The sequence below is a fragment of the Protomyctophum bolini genome (assembly GCF_963924005.1).
Source record: "Protomyctophum bolini genome assembly, chromosome: 11".
Classification (NCBI taxonomy): Eukaryota; Metazoa; Chordata; class Actinopteri; order Myctophiformes; family Myctophidae; genus Protomyctophum; species Protomyctophum bolini.
This window is the reverse complement of record NC_137872.1, coordinates 2,512,044-2,531,015: the sequence shown is the minus strand read 5'-3', so window position 1 is coordinate 2,531,015 and position 18,972 is coordinate 2,512,044. Positions and strand designations below refer to the sequence as shown.

Here is an 18,972-nt window from a genome sequence, read left to right as displayed (position 1 = left end):
ATTAAAACACCAAAAGGGGGTTCCCGTTCAAACCGGGTTAAGGGAGTTGATGGATGAGTGTGGCGGTGGCAATACGACCCGCATGTCTCTTTCCGAGCTTGTTTTTTGTTGAAGATTACTTTGAGGCAGGACGTTAACCCATTCTGAACGGGAACCCATTGTGGTGTTAGCATCATGCTATGCTTTAGCTATTGAAAAATAGCAGATCTACAAGCTCATAGCGCGCCACCGAGTGGCGCGCTATGAGCTTGTAGGTCTGCTATTTTTTGAAAAATCGAAGAACGACTGACATTTTTAGAATCTGATCTCAGGTCAGAATGGGTTAATCAGACCAGTGTGTGTCCAGTGGAAACCTCGTATGAATCTGATCTCAGGTCAGAATGGGTTAAAGACAAGACTGAAATGTGGGGCTGGAGAGAGAGGGTGACATGCAGAGATTGGGCCCGTCTGCAGGCTATAATATGCCCGTAGGGCGCCGACAGCGGACCACGCCGTCGACAAATTGACTTGGCAGAGCCACCGTAAGGCGGTACATTCATCACGTTTTATCTATTATATCCCCGAAAGCCTCTTAAAGTCACGGAGTTCATCTTCAACAGATGTAAACCTTCTATACTTGGACTCCTTGGGCTCCTATTCAGCCAAAATGTGAAGATTGTGCTTCATTACATTCACCCATTCATACACCGATGGAATGAGGACACCATGCAAGGTAAACAACTTAGTTTAACTAGGCATTGGTTAGACATAAGGTTGGTGAGGGGTGCGTTAAAACGAACGGATTAAGGTTGGTGAGGGGTGTGTTAAAACGACCGGGTTAAGGTTGGTGAGGGGTGCGTTAAAACGACCGGGTTAAGGTTGGTGAGGGGTGTGTTAAAACGACCGGGTTAAGGTTGGTGAGGGGTGCGTTAAAACGAACGGATTAAGGTTGGTGAGGGGTGTGTTAAAACGACCGGGTTAAGGTTGGTGAGGGGTGCGTTAAAACGACCGGGTTAAGGTTGGTGAGGGGTGCGTTAAGACGACCGGATTATTGTTGGTGAGGGGTGCGTTAACATGAACGTAAAATGAAGCCTGTCAGTCCTTGAATTGTAAATCGCCATCTTTCTAGATCCGTTTGGGCCCAGCTGGCCCATTGGCTGGCCCAGACAACGAGGCGGGACTTCCCCCCTTCTTCTTAGTTGGTTTTTATTTTGACTCGAGTGGGAGGGGAATCCCGATAGACTGTAGCGGTAGCCACGCCCCTCAGAACATACGCGACTTTATGGTCATCATTTTTTTAATAAATGGGACCATAATTTTCCAAAAAGAATATTATGACATTAGAAATGAGACTTTAAACTAGTGACTGGAAGCAGAAAGTATTCATGACCATGTTTATTACGGTAATACAGTCTAGGTGAAGTTGGGCCCAAATACATGGACTTCTATGGGGCCCAATGACAGCGCCACAACAGGCCATTATATGAACTTTCAGGAAATCCCGATTTCCTTTAGTGGCTTCACAAAATATCTGTCTGACTGCCCCCCTGGTTTGGTACCTTAAGCAGAGAGCAGTCATGTGCTCACCTTCAAGTTCTAGTTCCGTCTGCCTTGCCACACATACCGTAACCTGTGCTGTGCTGACTGGTCATCTTTATAACCCCATAGGGACGATATTAGCTTTAGCCTGCGGTGCAACGTAAGCTTGTGCTGACCATTAAGTACATGCTTATTGCCTACTCCTCCTTGCTCCTTTTATACAACTACTGGCTGCATGGACGTGTCATACTGTACATTACTGTATAATTATAATTCCCAGCATTCCAATTAAGCGTGATCCACGTGCTGTATACAGTATGCACAAGGACTATATCGACTGTATAACCTATACGGTAACCTCTAACATATATGCCTTCTTCATCCAAAGAGCTTGCTTGTGTGTGTATGTGTGTGTGTGTGTGTGTGTGTGTGTGTGCGTGCGTGCGTGCGTGCGTGCGTGCGTGCGTGCGTGCGTGCGTGCGTGCGTGCGTGTGTGTCTGTGCGCGTTCGCAGTATGTGCAACCTCAGTGGGATTAGTATGCACAGTCATCAATATAATTCAAATGAAAAAATATGAAGACCGGGCACTAAAACATTAAAGACACATGCACACATTTACACACAAACACAGACAAAGACTAGGGTGACCAGATCCAAACTGTTCATTTGAGGGACAGAAGTATCGCTTGTGTGGGACAAGTGTCCCATATAAGCGATACTGGAGTACCGGTTTAGCAACTTACTACTTGAGTTGCTATTAAATGCCTTGATGTCACATTCGACCACATAGGCCTATTGGCTATCACTTATAAACTCCTCTGGTGTCTCACATTTTGTTTTAAAATCATGCTTTATTTGTATGCTATTTTAACAGGCTTAACAACACAGGAAGAGACAAAATAGAGAGCTTTACAGCAGAAGGCCAACTATTAGGGGACTAACTATTAGGGCATTTGAACACTGACGCAATTGCCTGCCTGCCAGTCACAATGTGGGACAGACAGGGTCTCAATTTGTGGGACGCCTGAAAAGTCTTGGAAATGAGGGACTGTCACACGCAAAGAGGGACATCTGGTCACCCTAACAAAGACACACATTGGCAAATACCACACACACACACACACATACACACACACACACACACACACACACACACACACAGAAGAGGCTATTGGAGAACCTGATCTGTACAGTATAGAGACACCTGATCTGATGCAGGACAATGAGACTATATGATAGTACAAGATGGGTCTGTTCCAAAAGTTAAACCAAATACTTGTGCTGCCACACGCATCCATTGGCCCCGTGGATCCCAGTGGAAATGGGGGAATATGTTAAAAAAAGATTCTAAGGCTGCAGGAAAAGCCTTATTTTTGCATTATCTTATAGTTAAAACCATTCCATGATTTCCCCTGCATGCCCACACACACACTACACTACACTACACTTTGTCCCCGAGACTGAGAATCTAAAAATCATGCAAGCTGAACAACAGAATACAAACCTGTGAGTGTGCGTGTGCGTGTGTGTGTGTGTGTGTGTGTGTGTGTGTGTGTGTGTGTGCATTGTATGTTAATGTGTGACACACACACACATGATCATACAACAACACACATCAACTAGACTAAAAAGTTTGGAAGGGACTAGTGGACAAGAGATCTAGCCTGGCTAATAAGCCAGACTCAAATCTGAGTATTTGAGTCTGGAGATGCTGTGTATGGATCTTGTTTGCCGGGGGGCGGGTTCAAACATTTTCAATTCAAGCGTTGAACGTCACTGTACTAAAAGCCCGCCCCATATTGCATACCGTGTCCCGATTGGCCACACCAGTTCTCCGGCGTATAGGAAATGGGCGTATAATACAATTAATTGAGCCTCTTCTCCAGACCGTAATCCGCCGGCAGGCAATTATTTTTTATTTTGCCAACGGCTGATTCGGTCTGGCTTATTATTATTAGCCAGGCTAGACAAGAGGATCCAGCTGGCTCAAAACTTTGGTGCACACACACACACGCACACACACACGCACACACGCATGTGTGCCCACGCGCGCACACAGACCTTTTTATTTGGACGTGGACAGCGCTATAACCCACTTTACCATGAGTTATTCCCCCAGAACAGCCGTATTGCTCAAGGGCACATCGGTCTGCAGAATGAGGAGCCACCAGGGACCCTTTCTTCCATAAAGCATTCCATTGCTTTGGCCGTTATATTATTGTTCTCCTTCGCCAGCTCTTTCTCCGTTTCATTTATCCCATTCTGGACGGGAGGGAAACCCCTTTTGGGTGTTAGCATTATGTTATGCTTTATAGCTATTGAAAAATAGCAGATCTACAAGCTCATAGCGCGCCACTGAGTGGCGCGCTACGAGCTTGTATGTCTGCTATTTTTTGAAAAAATCGAAGAACGACTGACATAGAACCAGTAAGACGCGCAAACGCGGGAAGCGAACGCAGCTGAGACCCTGCAGATCATGTCTGTCTGTCTGTCTGTGTGTCTGTGTGTCTGTCCCACGGTAACTGTATATGTGGACCTGGCCCCTTTTGTGCCCATATATGGAGCTGAGTGATTTGTTTGTGATTGATGCAACACACTCCATATTTGGACGTACACTCCATATTTGGACGTATAGCGGGACAGACAGACACACAGACAGACATGATATGCTAGGTCTCATAGTAAGTGCTCACTGCGTTCGCAAACATAGCTTTTTTCAGAAAACTGTCAGGATGTGTGGAAGACATTTATAGAATCTGATCTCGGGTCAGAATGGGTTATTGTTCAGCCACAAACTGTGCTCTCCATCACGGCTTCATGGCAGTGGCGCTGTTTAGTGTTTAGAGCACGGGAGATTTAAACCAGCGCACCAACCAACCGACCGACCGCAGCCGTTTTCCAATAGTGCTGGAAAACAGCTTTGAGATATTTGTACTTTTGAAAATAGCCAATCTACAATGTGTGTGTGTGTGTGTGTGTGTGTGTGTGTGTGTGTGTGTGTGTGTGTGTGTGTGTGTGTGTGTGTGTGTGTGTGTGTGCGTACGTGCGGTAAATTTACATTATATAGCTAGTAGCTACATACCGCATAGACTAGGATTGCAGGCCCACAGCAATCTGCAGTCGTTATAAATGCCACACGTTCTAAATGACTTCTACATTATAGGACAGTATTCACTTACACGGTGAAGGCATCTTTTAACAGCACTACTAGGTAAGTATTCACTTACACGGTGAAGGCATCTTTTACCAGCACTACTAGAATACATATATAGGACAGTATTCACTTACAAGATGAAGGCATCTTTTAACAGCACTACTAGGTAAGTATTCACTTACAAGGTGAAGGCATCTTTTAACAGCACTACTAGGTAAGTATTCACTTAAACGGTGAAGGCATCTTTTACCAGCACCACTAGGTAAGTATTCACTTACACGGTGAAGGCATCTTTTAACAGCACTACTAGGTAAGTATTCACTTACACGGTGAAGGCATCTTTTACCAGCACTACTAGGTAAGTATTCACTTACACGGTGAAGGCATCTTTTACCAGCACCACTAGGTAAGTATTCACTTACACAGTGAAGGCATCTTTTACCAGCACTACTAGGTAAGTATTCACTTACACGATGAAGGCATCTTTTACCAGCACTACTAGGTAAGTATTCACTTACACGGTGAAGGCATCTTTTACCAGCACTACTAGGTAAGTATTCACTTACACGGTGAAGGCATCTTTTAACAGCACTACTAGGTAAGTATTCACTTACACGGTGAAGGCATCTTTTACCAGCACTACTAGGTAAGTATTCACTTACACGGTGAAGGCATCTTTTAACAGCACTACTAGGTAAGTATTCACTTACACGGTGAAGGCATCTTTTAACAGCACTACTAGGTAAGTATTCACTTACACGGTGAAGGCATCTTTTAACAGCACTACTAGGTAAGTATTCACTTACAAGATGAAGGCATCTTTTACCAGCACTACTAGGTAAGTATTCACTTACACGGTGAAGGCATCTTTTAACAGCACTACTAGGTAAGTATTCACTTACACAGTGAAGGCATCTTTTAACAGCACTACTAGGTAAGTATTCACTTACACGGTGAAGGCATCTTTTAACAGCACTACTAGGTAAGTATTCACTTACACAGTGAAGGCATCTTTTAACAGCACTACTAGGTAAGTATTCACTTACACAGTGAAGGCATCTTTTACCAGCACTACTAGGTAAGTATTCACTTACACGGTGAAGGCATCTTTTAACAGCACTACTAGGTAAGTATTCACTTACACGGTGAAGGCATCTTTTAACAGCACCACTAGGTAAGTATTCACTTACACGGTGAAGGCATCTTTTAACAGCACTACTAGGTAAGTATTCACTTACACGGTGAAGGCATCTTTTAACAGCACCACTAGGTAAGTATTCACTTACACGGTGAAGGCATCTTTTAACAGCACCACTAGGTAAGTATTCACTTACACGGTGAAGGCATCTTTTAACAGCACTACTAGGTAAGTATTCACTTACACGGTGAAGGCATCTTTTAACAGCACTACTAGGTAAGTATTCACTTACACAGTGAAGGCATCTTTTAACAGCACTACTAGGTAAGTATTCACTTACACGGTGAAGGCATCTTTTAACAGCACCACTAGGTAAGTATTCACTTACACGGTGAAGGCATCTTTTAACAGCACTACTAGGTAAGTATTCACTTACACGGTGAAGGCATCTTTTAACAGCACTACTAGGTAAGTATTCACTTACACAGTGAAGGCATCTTTTAACAGCACTACTAGGTAAGTATTCACTTACACGGTGAAGGCATCTTTTAACAGCACTACTAGGTAAGTATTCACTTACAAGGTGAAGGCATCTTTTAACAGCACTACTAGGTAAGTATTCACTTACACAGTGAAGGCATCTTTTAACAGCACTACTAGGTAAGTATTCACTTACACAGTGAAGGCATCTTTTAACAGCACTACTAGGTAAGTATTCACTTACACGGTGAAGGCATCTTTTAACAGCACTACTAGGTAAGTATTCACTTACACGGTGAAGGCATCTTTTAACAGCACCACTAGGTAAGTATTCACTTACACGGTGAAGGCATCTTTTAACAGCACTACTAGGTAAGTATTCACTTACAAGGTGAAGGCATCTTTTAACAGCACTACTAGGTAAGTATTCACTTACACGGTGAAGGCATCTTTTAACAGCACTACTAGGTAAGTATTCACTTACACAGTGAAGGCATCTTTTAACAGCACTACTAGGTAAGTATTCACTTACACAGTGAAGGCATCTTTTAACAGCACCACTAGGTAAGTATTCACTTACAGGGTGAAGGCATCTTTTACCAGCACCACTAGGTAAGTATTCACTTACACGGTGAAGGCATCTTTTAACAGCACCACTAGGTAAGTATTCACTTACACGGTGAAGGCATCTTTTAACAGCACCACTAGGTAAGTATTCACTTACACGGTGAAGGCATCTTTTAACAGCACTACTAGGTAAGTATTCACTTACAAGGTGAAGGCATCTTTTAACAGCACTACTAGGTAAGTATTCACTTACACGGTGAAGGCATCTTTTAACAGCACTACTAGGTAAGTATTCACTTACACGGTGAAGGCATCTTTTAACAGCACTACTAGGTAAGTATTCACTTACACGGTGAAGGCATCTTTTAACAGCACTACTAGGTAAGTATTCACTTACACGGTGAAGGCATCTTTTAACAGCACCACTAGGTAAGTATTCACTTACACGGTGAAGGCATCTTTTAACAGCACTACTAGGTAAGTATTCACTTACACGGTGAAGGCATCTTTTAACAGCACTACTAGGTAAGTATTCACTTACACGGTGAAGGCATCTTTTAACAGCACCACTAGGTAAGTATTCACTTACACGGTGAAGGCATCTTTTAACAGCACTACTAGGTAAGTATTCACTTACAAGATGAAGGCATCTTTTAACAGCACCACTAGGTAAGTATTCACTTACACAGTGAAGGCATCTTTTAACAGCACCACTAGGTAAGTATTCACTTACACAGTGAAGGCATCTTTTAACAGCACTACTAGGTAAGTATTCACTTACACAGTGAAGGCATCTTTTAACAGCACTACTAGGTAAGTATTCACTTACACAGTGAAGGCATCTTTTAACAGCACTACTAGGTAAGTATTCACTTACACGGTGGAGGCATCTTTTAACAGCACCACTAGGTAAGTATTCACTTACACAGTGAAGGCATCTTTTAACACCACTACTAGGTAAGTATTCACTTACACGGTGAAGGCATCTTTTAACAGCACCACTAGGTAAGTATTCACTTACACGGTGAAGGCATCTTTTAACAGCACTACTAGGTAAGTATTCACTTACACGGTGAAGGCATCTTTTAACAGCACTACTAGGTAAGTATTCACTTACACGGTGAAGGCATCTTTTAACAGCACCACTAGGTAAGTATTCACTTACAGGGTGAAGGCATCTTTTACCAGCACCACCACTAGAGAACAAAATGTCCTTTTAGATCAACGTTCAGAGACTTGTTGGCTGAGACTTGTTGTTGTAAAAAAGCACCTCTGCCTCCCAGCGAGCCAGTCATCCGTGGCCCGCAATGGCAAATCAGCAGAATTACAAGAGCTCAGCCGTTCAGACCTCCCTCCCTCCCTCCCCCCCTATCTTCCCTCCAGCCGCCCTTCCCTCCATCCCTCCCTCCATCCCACCCCCTCCCCCCTCCAGCCACCCGCCCTTCCCCCCCCCCTCCCTCCCCCCCTTGCGCTCCAGTGAATCGCCCTTTGCGAGGATTCCTTTATCGTGGCTTCGTCACATCGATACAACGCTGATCTGCGTCAGCCCCCCTGTCTGCTCTCTCTCTCTCTCTCTCTCTGTCGCTGTGTCTCTCTCTCTCTCTCTCCGTGTCACACACAAACACGTACCGTCCATAATATATCTTTCTCTCACCCCCACACACATCCACCACCCCCTCACGCTCTCTCTCTCTCTCTCTCTCTCTCTCTCTTTCTGTCGCAACATGCCAATCATCCTCTCCATTCTCCCTGGCTTGCTCTTATACTTTCTCATATCTTTCTTTCTTATCTTTTCTTCATCCCTGTTTGTCTTTTTTTTTTTCTCCGTCACTTTTGTCTCTCTCTATTTTGGGTCTGGCTGAGCGGGGCGGCCCGCACGCGGAGAAGCACAGGGCGTGTGCCGTTGGCGGTATAATAATATTATATTTAATATATATATGCAAGGAAGGTTGCTTTGTATTCAAGACTTACGACATATTCTACTAACCCATTTTGACCAAAGCAAAGTTTTTTGTTTACCCAGGGTAACTGGACTAAGCTCAAGAACTTGTTTACAGCCACGCCCTGCTCATAGAACATTTCATGGTAGGGATTCAATGCCTTGCTCAAGGGCACTTAACAGCGGTGGTAATTTTAAACGTGCCGGTCCGGGGATGCGTACTATAGCGACCTTCCGGTATCAAGACCGCTCCGCAAACCGTTTGGGCCCACTGAGATCAGATTCTAAAAATGTCTTCTAAATCATGACAGTTTTCTGAAAAAGCTACGTTTAACTATGTCAGTCGTTCTTCGATTTTTCAAAAAAATAGCAGACCTACAAGCTCGTAGCGCGCCACTCGGTGGCGCGCTACGAGCTTGTAGATCTGCTATTTTCCAATAGCTATAAAGCATAACATGATGCTATAACAAGTAAGACGCGCAAACGCGGGAAGCGAACGCAGCTGCTTTGGGGACTCCTTATATGGTTATGGCTGAGTCATGGTGACGTAATCACTCAGCTCCATATATGGGCACAAAAGCGGGACAGACACACACACAGACAGGCAGACATGATCTGCTAGGTCTCATAGTAAGTGCTCACTGCGTTCGCAATAACAACCAAAAAGGGGTTCCCGCCCCAAAATGGGCTATAACGCCGAACCCCGTTCTCCACCTGTGCGTTACATATTACTCCAGCTCAATCTGGAAGAAAAGAAACAGTACATCGATGGAGTGCCCTTGGCGGCGACGAGAGCGATATAACCACTAACTGTGTGCACCGAGAAGGCCGTTAAATTATAGGAACAACGTGTGCTTTTTTTCCAGGGCATTTTTACTGTATATTTCTTCTCCCGCTCTTGGGCTTCTGTTAACCCATTCTGGGCGGGAACCCATTTTGGTGTTAGCATCATGTTATGCTTTAGCTATTGAAAAATAGCAGATCTACAAGCTCATAGCGCGCCACCGAGCGGTGCGCTACGAGCTTGTAGGTCTGCTATTTTTGAAAAAAATCGAAGAACGACTGACATTTTTAGAATCTGATCTCAGGTCAGAATGGGTTCATCAGACCATTGTGTGTCCAGTGGAAACCTCGTATGAATCTGATCTCAGGTCAGAATGGGTTAAAAAGAGGGAACTATATACTGCACTCATCTAGTTACACCCCACAGTGGCTTATTTTAGTTTATTTGATCATCCTTCAGTTTCAAATACAATCATCATACTATAATTCTAACAAGTAAGACGCACAAACGCGGGAAGCGAACGCAACGTAGTTATACTTGACTCAGCCATAACCATATAAGGAGTCCCCAAAGCAGCTATACGTCCAAATATGGAGTGTGTTGCATCAATCACAAACAAATCACTCAGCTCCATATATGGGCACAAAAGGGGGACACACAGACAGACAGACAGACATGATCTGCAGGCTCTCATAGTTAGTGCTCACTGCGTTCGCAATCACTGCGTTCGCAACAATGTCTGAATGAATGAATGTCTGAATGAACGAATGTCAGAAACAGTGCGCTATCTCATCATTGCCTGCACCAATCACTCCCACTTTTCACACAGGCATGGACCATAATTATATGGAGGTCTTAACGGTGTCCTTTTTTTCAATTTGACACATTAATGATTAATAATGATTTATTAGTGATTTAAAAATGCAGTACCCCCCGCGGCCACAAGGGGGGGGGAATATCTCACAACGGGTAAGGGCTAGTATTTTAAAGACAGTGAATGGAAGCCGTTATGAAAAACAAAACAAAACATGTGGACCTACTGCAGTGTTTCCTGCAGGAAAAAGCTTTGGCATGGTGCTGGGCGTGGGGGGGGGGAAATTTTGATTAATTAATTAATAGGATTAATAAATTAAGATTAATTCGTATTATTGCTCTTGTATTGCTATTGGAGACACTGGGGGGACACTGGGGGACACTGGGCAGGCACTGGGGAGGCACTGGGAAGGCACGGGGAGACACTGGTCAGGCACTGGGAGACACTGGGGAGGCACTGGGGAGGCACTGGGGAGGCACTTAGGGGCACACTGGGGAGACACTGAGGGGACACTGGGGAGGCACTGAGGAGGCACTGAGGGGACACTGGGGAGGCACTGAGGGGACACTGGGGAGGCACTGAGGGGACACTGGGGAGGCACTGGGAGGCACTGGGGAGGCACTGGGAGACACTGGAGAGGCACTGGGGAGGCACTGGGGAGACACTGGGGAGGCACTGGGAGACACTGGGGAGGCACTGGGGAGACACTGGGGAGGCACTCAGGGGGACACTGGGGAGGCACTCAGGGGGACACTGGGGAGGTACTGGACATTTCATATCACACACACACCATGATTCACTAGCCCCCTTTTTTTTTTTTTTTTTTTTTTTTTTTTTTTTTGTTATATGATAGCTTGGCATGGCGCAAATAATTCCAGGCATGGCGCAGCGCCATGCCAAGAACATTGTGCAGGAAACCCTGTTAACTGTACTACACTCTCCATTCCTCTCTCTCTGGTTCATGTGGGCAGAAATCTCTCTGAGGTCTCTATTGTAAGATTAAGTCTCAGCATGACTTCTTTCTAGTAAAGACATCTCAGAATGTGCTTCCAGTGTATCTATATATTGACATGATTTCTCTGCCAGACACGGTACTTGCCGTGTTATGGAGGGAGGGTCTTTGTTTCTGACAAGCTTCCTCTAAAATGGCTTGTTGCCGTGTGTGGGATTGATATGATATGATATAGTACTTTATTGTCGGTTCACACTGAAATTTGTCTTGAGACCCAGCAGCCAAGTATGCAGAACACATATACACACATTTGACATAACACAAAGAACAAGACAATTTACATACACATAAAGACATGAAGACAAGAGCAATATCCACCGCCTAGATTACCCCGTGGCTACTACAACTCCTGATTAAGCCTCAAGGTCGACTGGTGGACATAAAGGACCTCTTTAGTCTGACCTTATTGTATGCTGGTATACACCATATATCTCCTTCCTGAAGGTAGCAACCTATATTATCCATACAACACATGCTTAGTATTCCCCTTTGCACTATCGCGGTCAACGGTGTACGCTTCTTGGCGTAAAGAAAAAGCATTAAATTACATTTCCATTTGGATCATTTAGCGTTTGCTCACTGTGTGAATAATAAGATACGGCTCCTATAGGTAATAATACACAGACGTTTCAATTCAGCCAGCCAATATATCCACTTAAGCACTTACGACAATCGCCAAACTGCACGCTGTGAGCTTGTATCTGCTCCCACTGTGGCATAAAGGAGCATACCATGAGGAAACAGTGGGCTATAAGCCAACACGCTGTGCTCCTATACATGAGATCAGACACTGAGAACTAATGGCTGTGGACGTTTTTACCGAGTAGATTCTCACACTCAAAGTTCAGTCGAGTCAGGATCTCGCCACGGCAGTGTATAAAGGATGACTTCCCCAAGAATCACTAAAAATGTCACAGAGATGTCAATTTATGTTGTCCTACAATATCACAAACATCGATAAGTGAATAAAAGCACATGAACATGAACAAAGAAATAGTCCTAGTAATGCCTTTAACCCATTCTGAACGGGAACACATTTTGGTGTTATAGCATCATGTTATGCTTTAGCTATTGAAAAATATCAGATCTACAAGCTCGTAGCGCGCCCACCGAGTGGCGCGCTACGAGCTTGTAGGTCTGATATTTTTTGAAAAATCGAAGAACGACTGACATTTTTTAGAATCTGATCTCAGGTCAGAATGGGTTAATCAGACCCAGTGTGTGTCCAGTGGAAACCTCGTATGAATCTGATCTCAGGTCAGAATGGGCTAATGGCCCATATGTCTTGACACCCGATAGGACAGCCGTGCAGCGACATCGAGTGCACGCACGCACTCACACACACGTAATCACAAAAACACACACACACACACACAGACACAGACACGTGCACAGCATGAAGCTCACTTGTGCTCGTGTTCCCTTTATCTCCACTCCTTATACCTCCATCTCTCCCTCACACTAATGCACGCACACACACACACACACACACACACACACACACACACACACACACCATGTTCCCTCTATCTCCATCTCTCCCTCACACTAATGCACGCACGCACACACACACACACACACACACACACCATGTTCCCTTTACCTCCATCTCTCCCTCACACTAATGCACGCACGCACACACACACACCATGTTCCCTCTATCTCCACTCCTTACACCTCCATCTCTCCCTCACACTAATGCACGCACACACACACCATGTTCCCTTTACCTCCATCTCTCCCTCACACTAATGCACGCACGCACACACACACACCATGTTCCCTCTATCTCCACTCCTTACACCTCCATCTCTCCCTCACACTAATGCACGCACACACACACCATGTTCCCTTTACCTCCATCTCTCCCTCACACTAATGCACGCACGCACACACACACACCATGTTCCCTCTATCTCCACTCCTTACACCTCCATCTCTCCCTCACACTAATGCACGCACACACACACCATGTTCCCTTTACCTCCATCTCTCCCTCACACTAATGCACGCACGCACACACACACACCATGTTCCCTCTATCTCCACTCCTTACACCTCCATCTCTCCCTCACACTAATGCACGCACACACACACCATGTTCCCTTTACCTCCATCTCTCCCTCACACTAATGCACACACACACACACACGCACACACACACACCATGTTCCCTCTATCTCCACTCCTTATACCTCCATCTCTCCCTCACACTAATGCACGCACACGCACACACACACCATGTTCCCTCTATCTCCATCTCTCCCTCACACTAATGCACGCACGCACACACACACACACACCATGTTCCCTCTATCTCCATCTCTCCCTCACACTAATGCACGCACGCACACACACACACACACCATGTTCCCTCTATCTCCATCTCTCCCTCACACTAATGCACGCACGCATGCACGAGCGTGCACACCCGCACGCACACACACACACACCGTGTTCCGTGTACCAGAAATAGCAGTTGGCTGCGTTCCAGTCAGATCCGATCAATACTTCAGCCCTCAAAAAAAACAACCCCTCCCCTCCTCTCCTCTCCCCTCCCCTCCCCTCCCCTCCCCTCCCCTCCTCCCAGGAAGACAGACGCTGTGACAGTGACAGCTCCAACCACAGCCAGGCCCCGTCAATAACGACATTGGCTCCACTATAAACGTAGAACGGCCCTCTATAGAAGAAAACAGAACACCGTTGTAGTAAAAATAGCATTCTCAAAATGCTTCTCCTCTCCATCAGTCACCTGACCCTCTCTCTCTCTCTCTCCTTCCAGCATGCTGTCTGTCTAACTCGCCCTTGATCTCTCTCTCTCTCTCTCTCTCTCTCTCTCTCTCTCTCTCTCATGACACCTGTCTTCATCTCCACCTGCATCTCTATTCTTCCCCAAACTGGAAGAACTACACAGAGAAGAACTACACAGAAGAACTACACAGAGAAGAACTACACAGAGAAGATACACTAGGACATTCCTCCGGAAAGCCCAAAATACCTTCTTAGAAATAAGAGTGCGGGATACAGGCCCCAAATTGGCCCTGATAACCAGTTATTCCACACAGAGCACACTAGCCAACAACAGAATAAAAAGGAATTTTGAGAACCGAACGGACGATCTTCTAAAAGATTATAAAATTATATCGGCCTACAGAAAAAATAAAAACCTTAAAGATTATCTAGTACACAGCAAGCTAAAAGAAATCAACACACCAGCACGCCAGGGACCAGAATACTTCAAACCCAAACAATTAGTAAAAAATAGAACCACAAAACGCGTCTTAGAGATTAAACAACAAATAACAGCCAGAACCAGCAACTGCGTTTATTTAATCACATGTGAAAAATGTGGTTTACAATATGTCGGAGAGACAGGTAAAACAATAGGTACTAGGCTGGGACGACACAGATACAATATTAACAATGCCAAAAAGACAACCACAAGATTGGTGCAACATTTCATGGCTCACGGCATTGGAGCTCTAAAATGCGCTGGACTTCAACACAATCCTAACTGGACAGTTTTAGGACAAAGACGTTTTAATGAAAGACAGTGGATTAAGAACCTCAACACGGATTTTCCTGGAGGCTTAAACATGCCTAAAATCAGATCTTGAACACAACAAAACTTAAACTCAGGATTAAACTGGAGAAATCTAAAAATGATTGGATCAGACTTCCTTCGGATACATGGCGAATGCATTTATTCCTTGCATTGTGCCTACACATGTGTGTAGGCACAGTGCACTGAAGTCTTTTAATTCCCCCCCCCTTTTCCCCTCACTGTATATGTATCTCTTCCCTTTTTGTTTCCTACATGATGAATTCCTGTTCTGTTCTTTAACTACATAGAAGTGTCTATTTGTTTGTCTCTAAATGTTTTGATGAATTGAACAACGTGGACCCTGTTGTAAACAAGTGTAATGATTAATTGGGTCGTCCACTCACAGTTAACAGTCTTTGTATTGAGTTTGTGCTTGAAATGTACTGTAATTCTACAAACTGTTAATACATATTTCAATCAATCAATCAAAACGTTGCAATGACAAATAAAGATCTATCCATAACTTTATGTCTACGTCTCTGCCAACTGGCCACCATACTAATTTGAGTAGCCCATAATTGTGTCCTCAAAAAATCTGAGGACGGAATCGTCCGGCACGTATTTTGCACGCTGTGTGATTGGCTGAGCATTGCATAACGGGGTGTGCCACAGGTCACCCGTTAAATATAAGTGGCAGGTAGAGGAGCGAGAGAGAGAGAGAGAGACACAGACAGACACAGAGAGAGACAAAGAGAGAGAGAGAGAGAGAGAGAGAGAGGGGTAGGGATTGGGTATGTCATATCCCCAAAGAGGTATGGACTAGTTTGAATAATTCATACATCCTGACTGACTGACTGACTGACTGATGGCCATCCCTTATCGTTGGATAGACCACGATATATATAAGACATTAACACAATATCATCATCATCATTTTTACCACCATCCATCATTCACACAATCAGTACATCCATTCCACTGTGCATCCATCATCAACACATCCATCCATCAGCTCATTCATCCAATCATCTGATCCACTCACTGATCCATCACTCATCCCCTATAAGGTCCACCCATCCATCCATCAGCCCGTTCATCCAGCCATCATCATCATCATCATCCCATACAACAATCCTCCCATCCGTCCACCCATGCATCTAATGAATTGCATTTTTAATAATGAATTGCATTTTTATAGCAGCTTTTCCAAGTGCTCAAAGCGCTTTACAACGGTCCATTCATTCATACGTTGGGAGGTGAAGCGGACGAACAGTCGACGCCAGCGTCCTCACTTCCCACATTCACACACCGACGGTGGCATGAAGCTCACACCGACCGACTCATTGGACCAACTCATAGTGGCGTTCGCAGACCTCCAAGGGCCCGTACAGTATACAGACTTTCGTTTGAAATCATGTAAACCCAGTCTACATACTGTGTTACTGTGACATAAATGTACAATACAAACTCGACCTCACCCGAACACGGTGACATGACATGGACTGGCACTTCCGCACATATACATGTACACGCCTAGAAAAACCCAAAATACGTACATATTCCACTACTGCTGTTTTGACTAAGACTTTCATCCCATTATCTCATTTGTTGCAAATTCGCGCTCCTCACAACATCATGTACGATTCTGTGACTTAAATCGGGTTGCAACTCGGAAACAATCGCAACGTTCACCATGGCCGTACTGTACCTGTGAAATAAACATTTCAATCAACCAACCAACCAACCATCCAAGCATCCCTCCATGGGTCCTACCTGGTGTTGGTCATCTCCTCCCGCCCTCCTCCTCCTCCTCCTCCTCCTCCTCCCAGTCCTCCCTGGCTCTTCTCCAGGCCCAGCTTGGTGAAGATGCCCACCAGCACCATGACGGCGGCCACGCCGCAGATGATGTAGACGATCATGTGCGTGCGGTCGCGGTCGGGCTCCTCGTGCGCCTCCGTGACGGGCACGGCCGGCTTGCCCGTGTTGGCCCAGACGGGCGTGTCGTAGTTGGAGCAGGAGGTCTGGTCCAGGCTGTGCACGCGGAACTGGCAGCAGAAGCGGTAGTAGCAGGAGCCGCAGCAGAACATGTAGACGCCGGCGTTGCAGTTGAACGGCGGGTCCCACTGGCCCATGACGTCGTAGTAGCCCCAGCAGCGGGAGCCGATGGACGGCACCGACGTCTCCTCGCTGGGCTCCGCCGCCGCCGCGGGCGAGACGGGCGAGACGGGCGCTTCCAGCGCAGCCCGCGGCGAACCCGGCGAGGGCGACGTCCGGTTGTTTGCGTTGGCGTCGGCGGCGGTCGTGGTGGTGGTGGTCGTGGGAGGTTGTTCCTGGGCGTACGCCCCCCAGCACCCCGACCCCCCAGAACTACTAGTCCTCCATCCTCCCAGAGACGTGAGCACGCCCAGGAGGACCATCCACAGGGACAGGCTCCGGAGGGGGCCTCCGGAGGTGGCCATCTTGGTTTTTATATAATTTATTGGAGCTGGGGAGGGGTTTATTATATTTCCAATATCTGCCGCCCGGGACCGCCTCGGGATCTCCTCAGAGAATGGAGTTAGTTCTCTAATGTTGCTCTGGAGAGGGAAGTCCTCCGGAGCTCACGGGTGGAGCTGTTGCCCCCCCGCGACCTTTGGGAATAGGTTTTGCCCCCCGCGACCTTTGGGAATAGGTTTTGCCCCCCGCAACCTTTGGGAATAGGTTTGCGTTGACGAGTCACAACGGGATTATCAAAGTTACTGACGGGCCCAAAAATGAAAGCTCCCTGGTTTGAGAAAGGAACCAAAAAAATCCCCCAAAAAATAAATAAATATAAATATAAGCCTCTAGTTTGTTCTCCAGGTCTCCAGGACTTCACACGGGGGGCGGTGAGAGAGAGGCCAAGTCCAGGATTGGAGGAGAAGTATGGCTTTCAGGTTAGCCTATATTCACGGCCTGGGAAACACCTGGAAGAGAAAGAAAAAGAGCATTCAGTCAGCATTGTGGGAGTTGGTATAGAGTACACAGAATACCACTGATCATTACAGGAGGCTCTAAAAAGAGCATTCAGTCAGCATTGTGGGAGTTGGTATAGAGTACACAGAATACCACTAATCATTACAGGACGCTCTAAACTAAAGAGCATTCAGTCAGCATTGTGGGAGTTGGTATAGAGTACACAGAATACCACTAATCATTACAGGATGCTCTAAACTAAAGAGCATTCAGTCAGCATTGTGGGAGTTGGTAGAGTATACACTAATCATTACAGGATGCTCTAAAATAAAGAGCATTCAGTTAGCATTGTGGGAGTTGGTAGAGTACAAGTAATGTACAATTTTTCCCAATTCCCAGTACGTCTACCGTACTTCTACTCCACTATACTGTACGTCTCAGAGGCAAATATTGTACTTTTACACGAGTAAGACGCGCGAACGCGGGAAGCGAACGCAGATCGTAAATTGCAATAACAATTAGAATAAATTACGAATTAGTGTCACTCAGCTCCATATATGGGCACAAAAGGGGCCAGGTCCACAACAAACAAATCACTGGCCCCTTTTGTGCCCATATATGGAGCTGAGTGGACCTGGCCCCTTTTGAGCCCATATATGGAGCCGAGTGATTGCTGATGCAACACACTCCATATTTGGATAGCGGGACAGACAGACAGACAGACACACACACAGACATGATCTGCTAGGTCTCATAGTAAGTGCTCACTGCGTTCGCAATCACCGCATCAGCGGTTCTCAAAGTGGGTTCCGGGGACCCCCAGAGGTCCTAGAGGGAGTTCCAGGGGGTCCCCAGCTAAATGATAATTTGTAACCAAAATGGACCCCTATATGGGTCTGTAACTCTGAGAGTGTACAAATGGGACACAATTGTACACTCTTCAGAGATACATTAATGTTGATTTTAACAATTTATAAATTGGGTTTTCCAGAGATAGAAATGCCGTTAAATGGGGGGTCCGTAGACGAAAGCATGTCAAACTGGGGGTCCTTGAAGGTAAACGGGTTGAGAATCACTGCTAAAAAATG

The 18,972-nt window shown here is 45.6% G+C and overlaps 1 protein-coding gene across 1 annotated transcript in view; it reads right to left on the bottom strand.

Annotated features, from left to right (window-relative positions):
- Positions 1-17,409, bottom strand: part of LOC308324410 (uncharacterized protein) — a gene marked incomplete at both ends in the record, with an annotated part of 197,602 nt that extends 180,193 nt beyond the window's left edge. The window contains one exon of the mRNA XM_080776456.1: positions 16,724-17,409. Coding sequence (XP_080632582.1) covers positions 16,724-17,409 — 686 coding nt within the window. The remainder of the gene's footprint in view (positions 1-16,723) is intronic.
- Between the last annotated feature and the right edge of the window lie 1,563 nt (positions 17,410-18,972).